The sequence below is a fragment of the Rhinoraja longicauda genome, chromosome 9 (assembly GCF_053455715.1).
Source record: "Rhinoraja longicauda isolate Sanriku21f chromosome 9, sRhiLon1.1, whole genome shotgun sequence".
NCBI lineage: Eukaryota > Metazoa > Chordata > Chondrichthyes > Rajiformes > Arhynchobatidae > Rhinoraja > Rhinoraja longicauda.
In genome coordinates, this window is record NC_135961.1 from 70,541,041 (window position 1) to 70,553,852 (window position 12,812).

General features: G+C 43.8%; 1 protein-coding gene across 3 annotated transcripts in view; it reads left to right on the plus strand.

Moving 5' to 3' along the window:
• Positions 1-12,812, plus strand: part of nup133 (nucleoporin 133) — a 67,558-nt gene that overhangs the window by 11,898 nt on the left and 42,848 nt on the right. For all 3 annotated transcript variants that reach the window (XM_078405719.1, XM_078405718.1, XM_078405720.1), the window contains exons 5-11: positions 841-972; positions 5,088-5,258; positions 5,453-5,608; positions 6,842-6,912; positions 9,143-9,290; positions 9,502-9,655; positions 11,437-11,594. In XM_078405719.1, the coding sequence (XP_078261845.1) occupies positions 841-972; positions 5,088-5,258; positions 5,453-5,608; positions 6,842-6,912; positions 9,143-9,290; positions 9,502-9,655; positions 11,437-11,594 (990 nt within the window). The remainder of the gene's footprint in view (positions 1-840; positions 973-5,087; positions 5,259-5,452; positions 5,609-6,841; positions 6,913-9,142; positions 9,291-9,501; positions 9,656-11,436; positions 11,595-12,812) is intronic.

Consider the following 12,812-nt stretch of genomic DNA (forward strand, 5'->3'; position numbering starts at 1 on the left):
CCGAGGAAGGATGTGCTGGCTCTGGAGAGGGTCCAGAGGAGGCTCCACAAGAATGAGTAGGTTAACATATGATGAGCGTTTGACAGCACTGGGCCTGTACTTGCTGGAGTTCAGAAGAGTGAGGAGAGACCTCATTGAAACTTACCGAATAGTGAAAAGCTTGGATAGAGTGGATGTGGAGAGGATGTTTCCACTAGTGGGAGAGTCTAGGACAAGAGTTCATAGCCTCAGAATTAAAGGACGTTCCTTTAGGAAGGAGATGAGGAAGAATTCCTTTTATCAGAGGATGGTGAATCTGTGGAATTCTTTGCCACAGGCGGCTGTGGAGGCAAAGTGAGGCAGAGATAGATAGATTCTTGATCAGTACGGGTGCCAGGGGTTATGGGCAGAAGGCAGGAGAATGGGGTTAGGAGGGAGAGATGATTGAATGGCCATGCCAGCCATGATTGAATGGCCATGCCAGCCATGATTGAATGGCAGAGTAGACTTGATGGGCTGGATGGCCTAATTCTGTTCCTAGCTCTTAAGACCTAATTAAGCTACAAAGCCGCATGTCTTTGGGATGTGGGAGGAAACCAAGGCACCCGGAGGAAACCTGCTCGGTCACAGAGAGAACGTGCAAACTCCACACAGACGGCATCCCAGCACAGCTGTACCATTGTGCAGTCGTTTAAACAGACTCATCTGTAATTTGACCTTTGTTCATGAGGACTGTTAAACATTGCTCTTTGAACACTCACAGATTTTTTGTGTGATTTTGGATTCTCTACTTTCAATGCTAAAAATATTAAAAATATTAATTTGCTGTTATGTTAATCCTTCTGATGCCCTGTTTTTCAGTGTGTGTCTGTGATGGCAGCTTCCAGGCGGGGAACAATATGTTATTGGCCCAGTTTGACCCATGAAGAGTCTTGCACAGAAATAACTGTGGATTTTAGCAGTGCTGAGTGGAAGTGTCTGACTTCTGTAACGGTTTGTATTATTATGGGCAAGCTTTGTGTTGGGGTGGTGGTGTAGCAGTAGTGGAATGAGGCTTTATGATCTGTAACCATCATATAGAAACATTGAAAAAGAAAATAGGTGCATGAGGAGGTCATGAGGGTCTTCGAGGCCCTTCGATAGGATCATGGCTGATCATCCAAAATCAGTACCCTATTCCTGCTTTTTCCTCATATCCCTTGATTCCCGTAGCTCTATGAGCGATCGGGACACTCCCAGTGAACAGCAGGTCGGGACTGGAGCTGCCTCATTCTGCTGTGATCAGTGGCCGCGCCGACAGCCTCTCACTGGGGTGGTCTTTCCTCACACCGCCCTGCTTGCTGCTCTGTGAGCCCCAGGCTTCCAGCCAACACGTCCAGGCGATCCCCGAGAACGGACAATTCGGCCCGAGGCCCCGACACCAGCGGGTGTTAGACTCCGGATACCGATCCACGGCTTTTTTGAGGCTGAGTTTTTTCAAGGCCCGCGGCAGCAGCCTGGCCTGGCCTGGTCTTCCCACCCCTTCCCTCTCTTTCCTTAAAAATATTTGCTGTTTTTAGCTGTGTTTAGCTGTCTTCAAGACAAGGCAAGGCAAGGAAATGGACCGGTGGCGGCGGTTGTTTCTCTTCTGAGTCTTATTTAGTTTTATCTTTTATCGGGACTTTTTTTTTAGCTCTTTAGCTGTTTTTAACCTTAAATGTTCCCAAAACTCAGTGCCCAGAAAATATACATAAATGTGTTTCGTGGAAATGGGTTGCAAAACCATCAGCAATAAATATGGTATCAAAATCGCTGTTATAAATTGCCGTAGAATAAAAGGAAAATCTGCTGCTATAAATCCATTTATTGAAATTGAAAAACCTGTTATCCTTATCGGGTCTGAATCTTGGCTAGATCCAACAATCAAATCTGCTGAGATTTTCCATCCTCATCTCCAAATTTTTAGAAAGGATAGAAACTTGCGTGGAGGTGGTGTATTCATCGGAGTAAACAATACCATTCCTTGTTTTGAAAGAACCGACTTAGACAGCGACTCTGAGCAAATCTGGTGTCAAGCTACGCTCCAGGGTCAGTCGTTAAAGCTTTTACCGACCGCCTGACATGAAATCTGCCTCTTTTAGATCTTAAATCAAACATCTCCAAACTTAGCGCCTCGTCACCCTCTCCCCTTATTATCCTGGGGGGGTGGGGGATTTCAATGTCCCAGGGGTAGATTGGTCTGGCGGCACACAAAGCGAACCAAAGGGGACTCTTCAGGAAGCCCTGGCTGACCGTATTCTGGAAAATCACCTGTCCCAAAAAGTCACTTTCCCTACCAGACGTGATGATGCACATGGCGCTGAAAATACTTTAGATTTATTCTATGACTTCGCATTCAGACTTAATTTCGGAGGTTTCATCATGTGCTGGAATCAGCGATCATTTTATTATTCGAGCAACACTACACACAAAGATTAAAGTTCCTTTAAAACCACCGTGTAAAATTTCCCTCTGGAGAAAGGTGAACAATGAGGAATTTAAAGACTTGGCTTAAAAACTGAGGAAAGATTTCTTTAACCTGCATCCAGGTAAAAGAACGGTAAAGGACAACTGGGTGTGGCTGAGAGACTCTTTAAATGACATTGTTATAAATCATGTTCCTCAAAAACTCATTAAAGGCCGCATGCGCCCTCCTTGGTTTTCGGCGAAACTGAAACATCTCTGCAGTAAGAAAGAGAAGTTTTATATCCATGCCCAAAAAAGGGGTACAAAACTGGATTGGGACAATTTTACTAGCGTACGAAAGCAAGTTGATCGCGCTATTAGGAGTACTCATAGACAACATGTTTCTTCCATTCTTGAGGGGGAGCAACCCAAGGCGTTTTGGAGATATGTGAAATCTAGACGGGCAGACAACACAGGTGTCCAGATACTCAAAGTGAACAACTGTCTGAGCACTGAGGACCTGGCGAAGGCAGAAGCTCTTGCAAACCAATTTCAACACGTTTTCACCCGTGAAGATACGGAGCCTTCATCATTCCCAGATCTACCGCCCAGCCCACATGCTGATATGCCTGCTATTAAAATTGAGCTTGAAGGTGTAAAGAAGTTACTGCTCAACATCAATACAACAAAAGCTATTGGACCTGACCAAATACAGAATCAAGCCCTTAAGATCGCGGCCGAAGAACTGGCTCCTGTTTTGCAGTTCATTTTCCAACAGTCGCTTGACTCAGGTGATGTTCCACTGGATTGGAGGAAGGCTAACATCACTCCTCTCTTCAAGAAGGGTTCAACCACCAACCCGGCTAATTATCATCTTGTTTCATTAACAAGCACTTGCAAACTACTGGAGCATATAATCGATAGTAATCTGATGAGACACCTTAGCAAACATAGCATACTTGCTGACAACCAACATGCATTTAGGAGGCATAGATCATGCGAGTCTCAGCTTATCCTGACAACAAATGACCAGGCCAAGAACCTTGACAGCAATGCCGTCACGGATTTAGTAGTACTAGACTTTTCTAAAGCATTTGATGTCATCCCACACCAGATACTGCTTCGGAAGCTTGACTCCTACGGTGTTCGTTCCAACACGAAACAATGGATTTCCAGTTTTCTAACAAAACTTCTTCAGCGCGTGTGTGTGAATGGAAAAAGCTCTGATTGGCATCCAGTGTTAAGTGGTACACCTCAGGGCATAGTACTGGGCCCTCAGCTGTTTTTTCTTTACATTAATGACATCCATGAAAAAGTCACAAGCACGACCAGACTATTTGCTGATGATTGTTTGCTGTACCGTCCAATTAAGTCAGCTGATGATCCAAACAGACCAAGTATCTTGGCATCAAACTACAGAACGATCTACGTTGGAATGGTCAGACTCATCATGCAACGGTGAAAGCAACAGGTGTCCTAAATTTTCTGAGACGCAACTTTTATCACTGTTCAACTTCTATCAAGGAGAAATTATACTTCACCCTTGTTAGACCACATTTGGACTGCGCAGTTGCAGCATGGGACCCACACACAATTTAAAATATTTCTTCCATCGAACGTGTCCAAAGACAGGCAGCTCGTTTTGTTACAAATACCTATGAGAGAGAAGTGAGTGTTACCGAACTTCTAAATTCATTGGGGTGGAACACTCTCCCAGACAGACGTAAAACCCACCGTTTGACCTGTTTTTACAAAATATTAAATGGTCAGCTCGACATAGATGACCACATCTACACCAAACCCAAACCTATCAGGAGTAGACGAGGGCATTCGATTCAATTTGAGATACCAGCTATCAAGACAGATGTGTATAACAATTCATTCTTCCATCGCACAATTAAAGCATGGAATAGTCTTCACCCTACTATAGTTATTCAACCAGATGCAACTAAATTTAAGGCAGTTCTTCTCCCTTCTTGCTTAAGTCAATACTCCGCCACCTCCAGTTTAAATTCCATTTGGAATATTTTGGAGGACCAAGAACCAAGAAGAAGAAGAAGAAGAAGAGCGGAATCTAACTCTTGAAAACATCCAGTGAATTGGCCTCCACTGACTTCTGTGGCAGAGAATTCCACAGATTCTGGGTGATTTTTTTTTTCCTCATCTCAGTCCTAAATAGCCTACCCCTTATTCTTAAACGGTGACCCCTGGTTCTGGACTCTCCCAACATGGGGAACATTTTTTCCTGCATCAAGCCTGTCCAATCCTTTAAGAATGTTATATTTCTATATATATTTCGGCACGTTATGTTGGGAACACGAATGCTTCAGTTTTCCTTAAAGTCTGTCTATAAGAAATGTAGAACTAAGCCCATATCATAATGTGAAATATGCAAGTTGGACTTGCCTGGTGGACGGAACGTCAAGTTTCCGATGTATTGCCAATTTGTTTCAGAGAGAATGGAGACTTTAAGGCAACGTTTTAAGAAAACCATTCTTAAGATTGATTTAGATCAAGTGAGCTTTGATTTGGGACAGGGTTTTAATTCTTGGAGCTTTTTGACTTCTAGGTTAGTGCCGTAGATTGTAACTGGAGCAGAGTTGGGTTCGTGCATGTGTATTGCTTGATTCCCATTTATTGGTGAATTAATTGTTAAGCTGTTGCTGGTTCTATTTTTGCTGTAGGGAGGTGGATTTATTCTTGCTTCACAAAAAAACCAGTTGCTACGATTAACACCAGATTGTTCGGGAAGAGTGAGCTTCCGTCCCGTGCAGCAGGGGCAGGGGATGCTCTCAGGACTGGGTCGCAGGGTCTCTTCACTCTTTGGCATTCTCACCCCCACAGCCAGTGATGTGGTAAGACTTTTCAACGTCATGGATTCATGTGCACAGACTGATTTGTTGCATTAATTATTTTGCTGGACTCTGTAAAGAAATTTGCCACTTTTCCAATGCAGGTTTAAAAAGTAGTGAATGCCAATCATTGCTATTCACTTTGGCGAGTAAGGTGTGGGTTCTTGGCTGTGACATTCTTTTCTTTCCCATGACAGTTAAGCTCTGTACTGTGGGATGAGGAGAACGAGTGTCTCTATACCCTGACTAATTCTAGCCTGAACAAATGGGAAGTGGATGAGACATCTGAACGGCATGTTTTCAGTTGGGACTTAAACCGATCCATGAAAGGAGACCTGGTGTACTACATTTGGGTAAGCAGCAAGCATCTAACGTAATGGTGTGGGAAAATAACTGCAGATGCTGGTACAAATTGAAGGTATCACAAAATTCTGGAGTAACTCAGCAGGTCAGGCAGCGTCTTCATTCTCTCCTGGTGGATGGTGATGACTTGGGTTTGGTCAAAGGTGATCCTAAAAGGCATTTTGTGAATAAATCGATTTGTACCAGCATCTGCAGTTATTTTCTTATATCCTAAAAGGCATGCTATTGTTTGTTTATTTTAAATGAATTGACAAATCTTTGCCAAGCAATAAGTCTTTGCATCATAACCACTCTGCCATATTTTGTCATGGTCTCAACAGCCATGGTGTAATCCAAGCATTCTTTATGGTTTTTCATTTGAAGGAGGATGATGTAATTGTGAGCAATTTTGAGCACCATATCTGAAGAAGGATGTGCTGGCACTGGAGAAGATCCAGAAGAGGTTTACTAGAATTACCCCAGGAATGAGTGGGTTAACAAGCTGAGCATTGATGGCACTGGGCCTGTACTCGCTGGAGTTTCTTTAGGAAGGAGATGAGGAAGAATTTCTTTAGTGAATCTGTGGAATTCTTTGCCACAGAAGGCTGTGGAGGCCGTCAATGGATATTTTGAAGGCAGAAATAGATAGATTCTTGATTAGTACAGGTGTCAGGGGTTATGGGGAGAAGGTAGGAGAAATGCAATTGAGCACTTACCAGCAACATAATCGGCAGCAAATCCAAGTGTGTACCTGTGGGATGCGTGGTGCCAGTTTGAATGGGGGAGGTGAGATGGTGTATTTGAACGTGGACCAATGTGATGCCCTTGCCAATGAACCAATGTAAACTCCACACAAAGTTGGGCTGTAAAAAGTCCAAACTAAGCTGAATCCATGGCCGTAGATGACAATCTATCAATCTCAACACTTTTGCAGGCATTGCTTCTTGGTTCTCGTATTGTCATCACCCAATGAAAGTACATGACAATATTTGGACTTTGCTAAACAATATTTAAAAAGATGCAGAAGCTGTGATGTGGAACGGCAGAGTTATAGATTTATTCAAAGAATCACCCTGTGGGTAGCAAGTAACCAGAGGATTGTTTCGAAGTAAATTGACTTCAAGCACCAAAGGATTGGTCGCTTAGTTGACATCTCAACAAGAGAAGCTAAACAAAGGAACTATAACAGAATATTTTATCCCTACAATAATTGCTATAATAACAAAATCTTTCACTAAATCTAGGGATCTGATGAAAATTATGAAACCGATAAGTCTGGAATCAGTGTGCAGTATCTAGATTTGCAACTGAGCAAGTAAGTGGAGTCTTTGTTACTGCATTTGTTCTGAGTTCTTCTCATGCTATTGGCATCAAATGTTTCCATGTGAAGCCCCACAATCAGATTGATCAATTAATTTTGTTCCAAATGTTGAAGAGAGTATTTGCACATGAAATGTTCGAAGAAGGGTCCCAACCTGAAATGTCACCTATCCATGTTCTCCAGTGATGCTGCCTGACCTAAAGAGTTACTCTGGCACTTTGTGTCTATATTTGCATAAGACGTTGTAAGGAAAGTCCATTAAGCCCATGAAGCTCCTTCCTTCCGCAAACCCCAATCAGCCTCATTAGTTCATTTACTGAGACAGGCATAGATACCAAATTGGAAGTTTAAAGAAGACATCTTTGCAACATCCTGTCCAATAGTGGTAATTAATATTAAATTGGATGCAATCTAATTTATCCATCCGAGAGCCCCACCTTGTTTTCTGCACCAGCTGACCAATGGCTTTACTGTACGAAGGTTCTGGATTAATTCTAGGTCACGATGGGGAAGAACGTCGTTCATAATGAAAGGGTGAAGCGGGGTTCACCAGAGGTAAGAATGTGGGTTTGGAAGTTGGAGCTGGGTTGGATGGGGAGAGTGCGGTGTGCAGAGAGGCTGGAGGGTCAGATGAAGGTCAGTCCAGGGGATCCCATGTTTCTAGAATTTGATTTCCTATTGCTCAATCCTAATACGTCTTTTTCTCATGGCCTAATTTCAGTTCTGATCTTTTCCTGTTAGTGTCCATTTGTATCTAGTCGTTTCCCATCGTTATGGGGGGGGGGGGGGGGGGGGGGCTGATCATAGTGAGGGTGTGCAGCGTAGGTTCACCAGGTTAATTCCCGGGATGGCAGGACTGTCATATGGTGAAAGACTGAGGCGACTGGGCTTGTATTCGCTGGAATTTTGACGGATGAGAGGGAATCTTATAGAAACAGATAGAATTATTAAGGGATTTGACAGGCTAGATGCAGGAAACGTGTTCCCGATGTTGGGGGAGTCCAGAACCAGGGGCCACAGTTTAAGAATAATGGGTAGGCCATTTCGGACTGAGACGAGGAAAAACATTTTCACCCGGAGAGTTGTGAATTTGTGGAATTATCTGCCTCAGAAGGCAGAGGAGGCCGATTCACTGGATGCATTCAAAAGAGAGTTAGATAGAGCTCTTTGGGCTCCTGGAATCAAGGGATATGGGGAGAAGGCAGGCACGGGTTATTAATTGTGGACGATCAGCCATGATCACAAAGAATGGTGGTGCAGGCTCGAAGGACTGAATGGCCTCCTCCTGCACCTATTTTAGACAATAGACAATAGGTGCAGGAGTAGGCCATTCAGCCCTTCGAGCCAGCACCGCCATTCAATGCGATCATGGCTGATCACTCTCAATCAGTACCCCGTTCCTGCCTTCTCCCCATACCCCCTCACTCCGCAATCCTTAAGAGCTCTATCCAGCTCTCTCTTGAAAGCATCCAACGAACTGGCCTCCACTGCCTTCTGAGGCAGAGAATTCCACACCTTCACCACTCTGACTGAAAAAGTTCTTCCTCATCTCCGTTCTAAATGGCCTACCCCTTATTCTTAAACTGTGGCCCCTTGTTCTGGACTCCCCCAACATTGGGAACATGTTTCCTGCCTCTAATGTGTCCAATCTCCTAATTATCTTATATGTTTCAATAAGATCCCCTCTCATCCTTCTAAATTCCAGTGTATACAAGCCTAATTGCTCCAGCCTTTCAACATACGACAGTCCCGCCATTCCGGGAATTAACCTAGTGAACCTACGCTGCACGCCCTCAATAGCAAGAATATCCTTCCTCAAATTTGGAGACCAAAACTGCACACAGTACTCCAGGTGCGGTCTCACCAGGGCCCGGTACAACTGTAGAAGGACCTCTTTGCTCCTATACTCAACTCCTCTTGTTACGAAGGCCAACATTCCATTGGCTTTCTTCACTGCCTGCTGTACCTGCATGCTTCCTTTCAGTGACTGATGCACTAGTACACCCAGATCTCGTTGAACATCCCCTCTTCCTAACTTGACACCATTCAGATAATAATCTGCCTTTCTATTCTTACTTCCAAAGTGAATAACCTCACAAGTTAACATTTTCTATGTTAACTGCCTATGATGGACTGGTTAGAAGTTGTTGAAATCTGACTTCAGCTTTTTTTATTTTCAAGATGCAAGGGCAGCAATGTTTCAGTCTTCAATTTTGTTTTCCAGAGAGGGTCTGGTGGTTTTGATGGCAGCTTGGAGCCAGGGAGACTCTCCATGCTTAATCTACTACATTTTAGGCACTGTCCAAGATAATGGATATCGAATAACTGATGAAATCAGAATGGAGGTCACTGAGTATCATCCTTTATACCAGGTAATGGTTGTAAGTGCTCTTTACCTCCATTTATTGTGGAGTTTAGAACTCGTGGGGAGCAGTCGAGGTGAACAGTGCAGATATATTTAAAGAGAACCTAGATCAGCATGCTGGGAGAAGAAATGAGTGAATTTACTGATGCAGTGAGATGAAGTAGTGGAAGGTTATTGCTTCCACTACTCCATATTAACATGGAATAATTTCATTTCAGCCGGATGAGGAGATGCCTCCATGCCAGCGGTTTTTGATACCAGAATACTCAAACCAAACTGCATACCTCTACACATATGACATGGTCTTTGCAGGCTCCACCGGGACTGGACGAGCTGGTCTCCCTCAGGAAAAAATTAACCTGAATATGCCAGGTACATTTTGTAAAACATTTACTTAGTAATTCTTTGCTATAATTGTTTGTTTAGACAATAATTCTAAATTGGGAAGTTCTTAAACTATAGGGTCATTTGGTCATTTCAAGAGAGAGATAGATTTAGGTCTTCGGGCTAAGGAAATCATGGGATATGGAAATAAAGCAGGAATGGGGTACTGATTGTGGATGATCAGCCATGATCATAATGAATGGCGGTGCTGGCTCGAAGGGCTGAATGGCCTCCTGCACCTATTTTCTATGTTAAAGAAGATCAATTTCACACAGGTATCACAAAATGCTGGAGTAACTCAGCGGGTCAGGCAGCATCTCCGGAGAGAAGGAATGGGTGGCGTTTTGGGTCGAGACCCTTCTTCAGACTGATGGGGAAGGGACTCGACCTGAAACGTCCAGAGATGCTGCCTGACCCGCTGAGTTACTCCAGCATTTTGTGACACCTTCGATTTGTATCTGCATCTGCAATTAATTTCCTACACAATTTTACACAGGCACAACTTCTCACTTTTAAGGGTGGGCTGAAGATTGAGAAGATCTTTGTTTCAAGTTCTTTAGTCATAGGAGCGGAATTAGGCCACTCGCCCCATCGAGTCTACGCTGCCAGTCAATCATGGCTGATCTATCTTTCTCCCTCTCAACTCCATAACCTTTGACATACTTACTAATCAAGAATCTGTAAATCTCTGCTTTAAACATACCAAAAGACTTAGCCTCTACAGCCTTCCATGGCAATGAATTCCACAGATTCACCACCCTCTGACCAAAGAAAATTCCTCCTCATCTTTCTAAAGGTACCTCCTTTTATTTTGAGGCTGTGCCCTTTGGTCCAAGACTCTCCCAGTAGTGGAAACATCCTTTACGCATCCACTCCACCCAGGCCTTTCAGTACTTGGTAAGATTTCAGAGTGTTTAGCGTCTGATATTGTGGGACTGCTTCTGGAAAAGCTTCACATGTGCAGCCAATTTCAATAATAAGTAAATAGTCAATAGCCAAATCGTTTGAAAAAAGGTCCTGACCCAAAACGTCACTTATCCACATTCTCCAGAGATGCTGATTGAGCTGCTGAGTTATTTCAGCACTCTTATATGTAAATACCCTACTGGCCTAACTGTTGGAGATGATGTGTACTCACACACGCCACTCCCCTAAACTTGCCTTGTTTAGTTTCATTTAGTTTAGTTGGGAGCCAAACCCTTTGGGTTAGGGTTAGGGTTAGCCCTTTAGGGTTAGGGTTACCCCTTTGTGGTTAGGGTTAGGGTTACCCCTTTGTGGTTAGGGTTACCCCTTTGTGGTTAGGGTTAGGGTTACCCCTTTGTGGTTAGGGTTACCCCTTTGTGGTTAGGGTTACCCCTTTGTTATTAAAGGTTAGGGTTGCCCCTTTGTGGTTAGGGTTACCCCTTTGTGGTTAGGGTTAGGGTTACCCCTTTGTGGTAAGTTCCAGGGTAGAAAATGGATTGAGTGAGATGGAAGGTCAAGAAAACAAAGGGAATATCTGTGATTTAAGTGTGGAGTTGAAAGATACTGAAAGATGATGGTCATGCCAACTGAGATGATGTTGAAGATTTGTCTGCCGCGGAGGTTGTGTCTGGAGCTGTGAGTTGGCGCAGAAGGGATCTGTGCCAGAATCAGGAGTAAATGTATTGGTTCAATGTGTAGCACTCGCACCAAGTGGATTAATGTACCACTCTGTAGTCGCTACTGAAAACTTGTGGTTTGTGCAAGAGCTTGTGTTTTAATTGTGGGTTCCATCTGTGAATTTGCAGGTGATGGTATCCTCGGTGGGGGAAGCTTTGCTGGGTATCCTGTCCTATTCTGCAGGAACAGTGGCTTGGTTGCTGCTCGCCCAAAGGAAAGCGTGTCAATGTTACCTGAAAACATTGAAGATTCTCTGGCCTCATCTACCTCTGGAGCAGCAGCACAGGTGAGGTTACATACTCCTTGTAGGGAAAATACATGATCAGTGTGTGGCTTCCAATGCAGGAAACATGTTCCCAATGTTGGGGGAGCCCAGAACCAGGGGTCCCAGTTTAAGAATAAGGGGTAGGCTATTTAGAACTGAGATGAGGAAAAACATTTTCACCCAGACAGTTGTGAAACTGTGGAATTCTCTGCCACAGAAGGCAGTGGAGGCCAATTTGCTGGATGTTTTCAAGAGGGAGGTAGATTTAGCTCTTAAGGCTAAAGGAATCAAGGGATATGGGGAAAAAGCAGGCATGGGGTACAGATTTTAGATGATCAGCCTTATTGAATGGCAGTGCTGGCTCGAATGGCCTCCTGCAACTATTTTTCTATGTTTTTATGTCTTCTAATGTAGCCATTTACCCCATATGATGTTACATTGAGCTATTGGAAATTGTACGCATGTGTATCTTTTAACACAATATCATTGCTTCTCTGGTATCATTGTCATAGAAACATAGAAAATAGGTGCAGGAGGAGGCCATTTGGCCCTTCGAGCCAGCACCGCCATTCATTGTGATCATGGCTGATCATCCACAATCAGTAACCTGTGCCTGGCTTCTCCCCATATCCCTTGATTCCACTAGCCCCTAGAGCTCTATCTAACCCTCTTAAATTCATCCAGTGAATTGGCCTCCACTGCCGTCTGTGGCAGAGAATTCCACAAATTCACAACTCTCTGGGTGAAAAAGTTTTTTCTCACCTCAGTTTTAAATGGCCTCCTATATATTCTTAGACTGTGACCCCTAGTTCTGGACTCTCCCAACATTGGGAACATTTTTCCTGGCATCGAGCTTGTCCAGTCCTTTTATAATTTTATATGTTTCTATAAGATCCCCTCTCATCCTTCTAAATTCCAGTGAATACAAGCCCAGTCTTTCCAATCTTTCCTCATATGACAGTCCTGCCATCCTGGGGATTAATCTCATGAACCTACGCTGCACTCCCTCAATAGCAAGGATGTCCTTCTTCAAATTAGGAGACCAAAACTGCACACAGTACTTCAGGTACTTCACAACTTTTTCACCCAGAGAGTTGTGAATTTGCAACTGCAGAAGGACCTCTTTACTCCAATACTTAACTCCTCTCGTTTTGAAGGCCAACATACCATTAGCTTTCTTCACTGCCTGCTGTACCTGCATGTGTACTTTCAGTGACTGGCATACAAGGACGCCCGGGT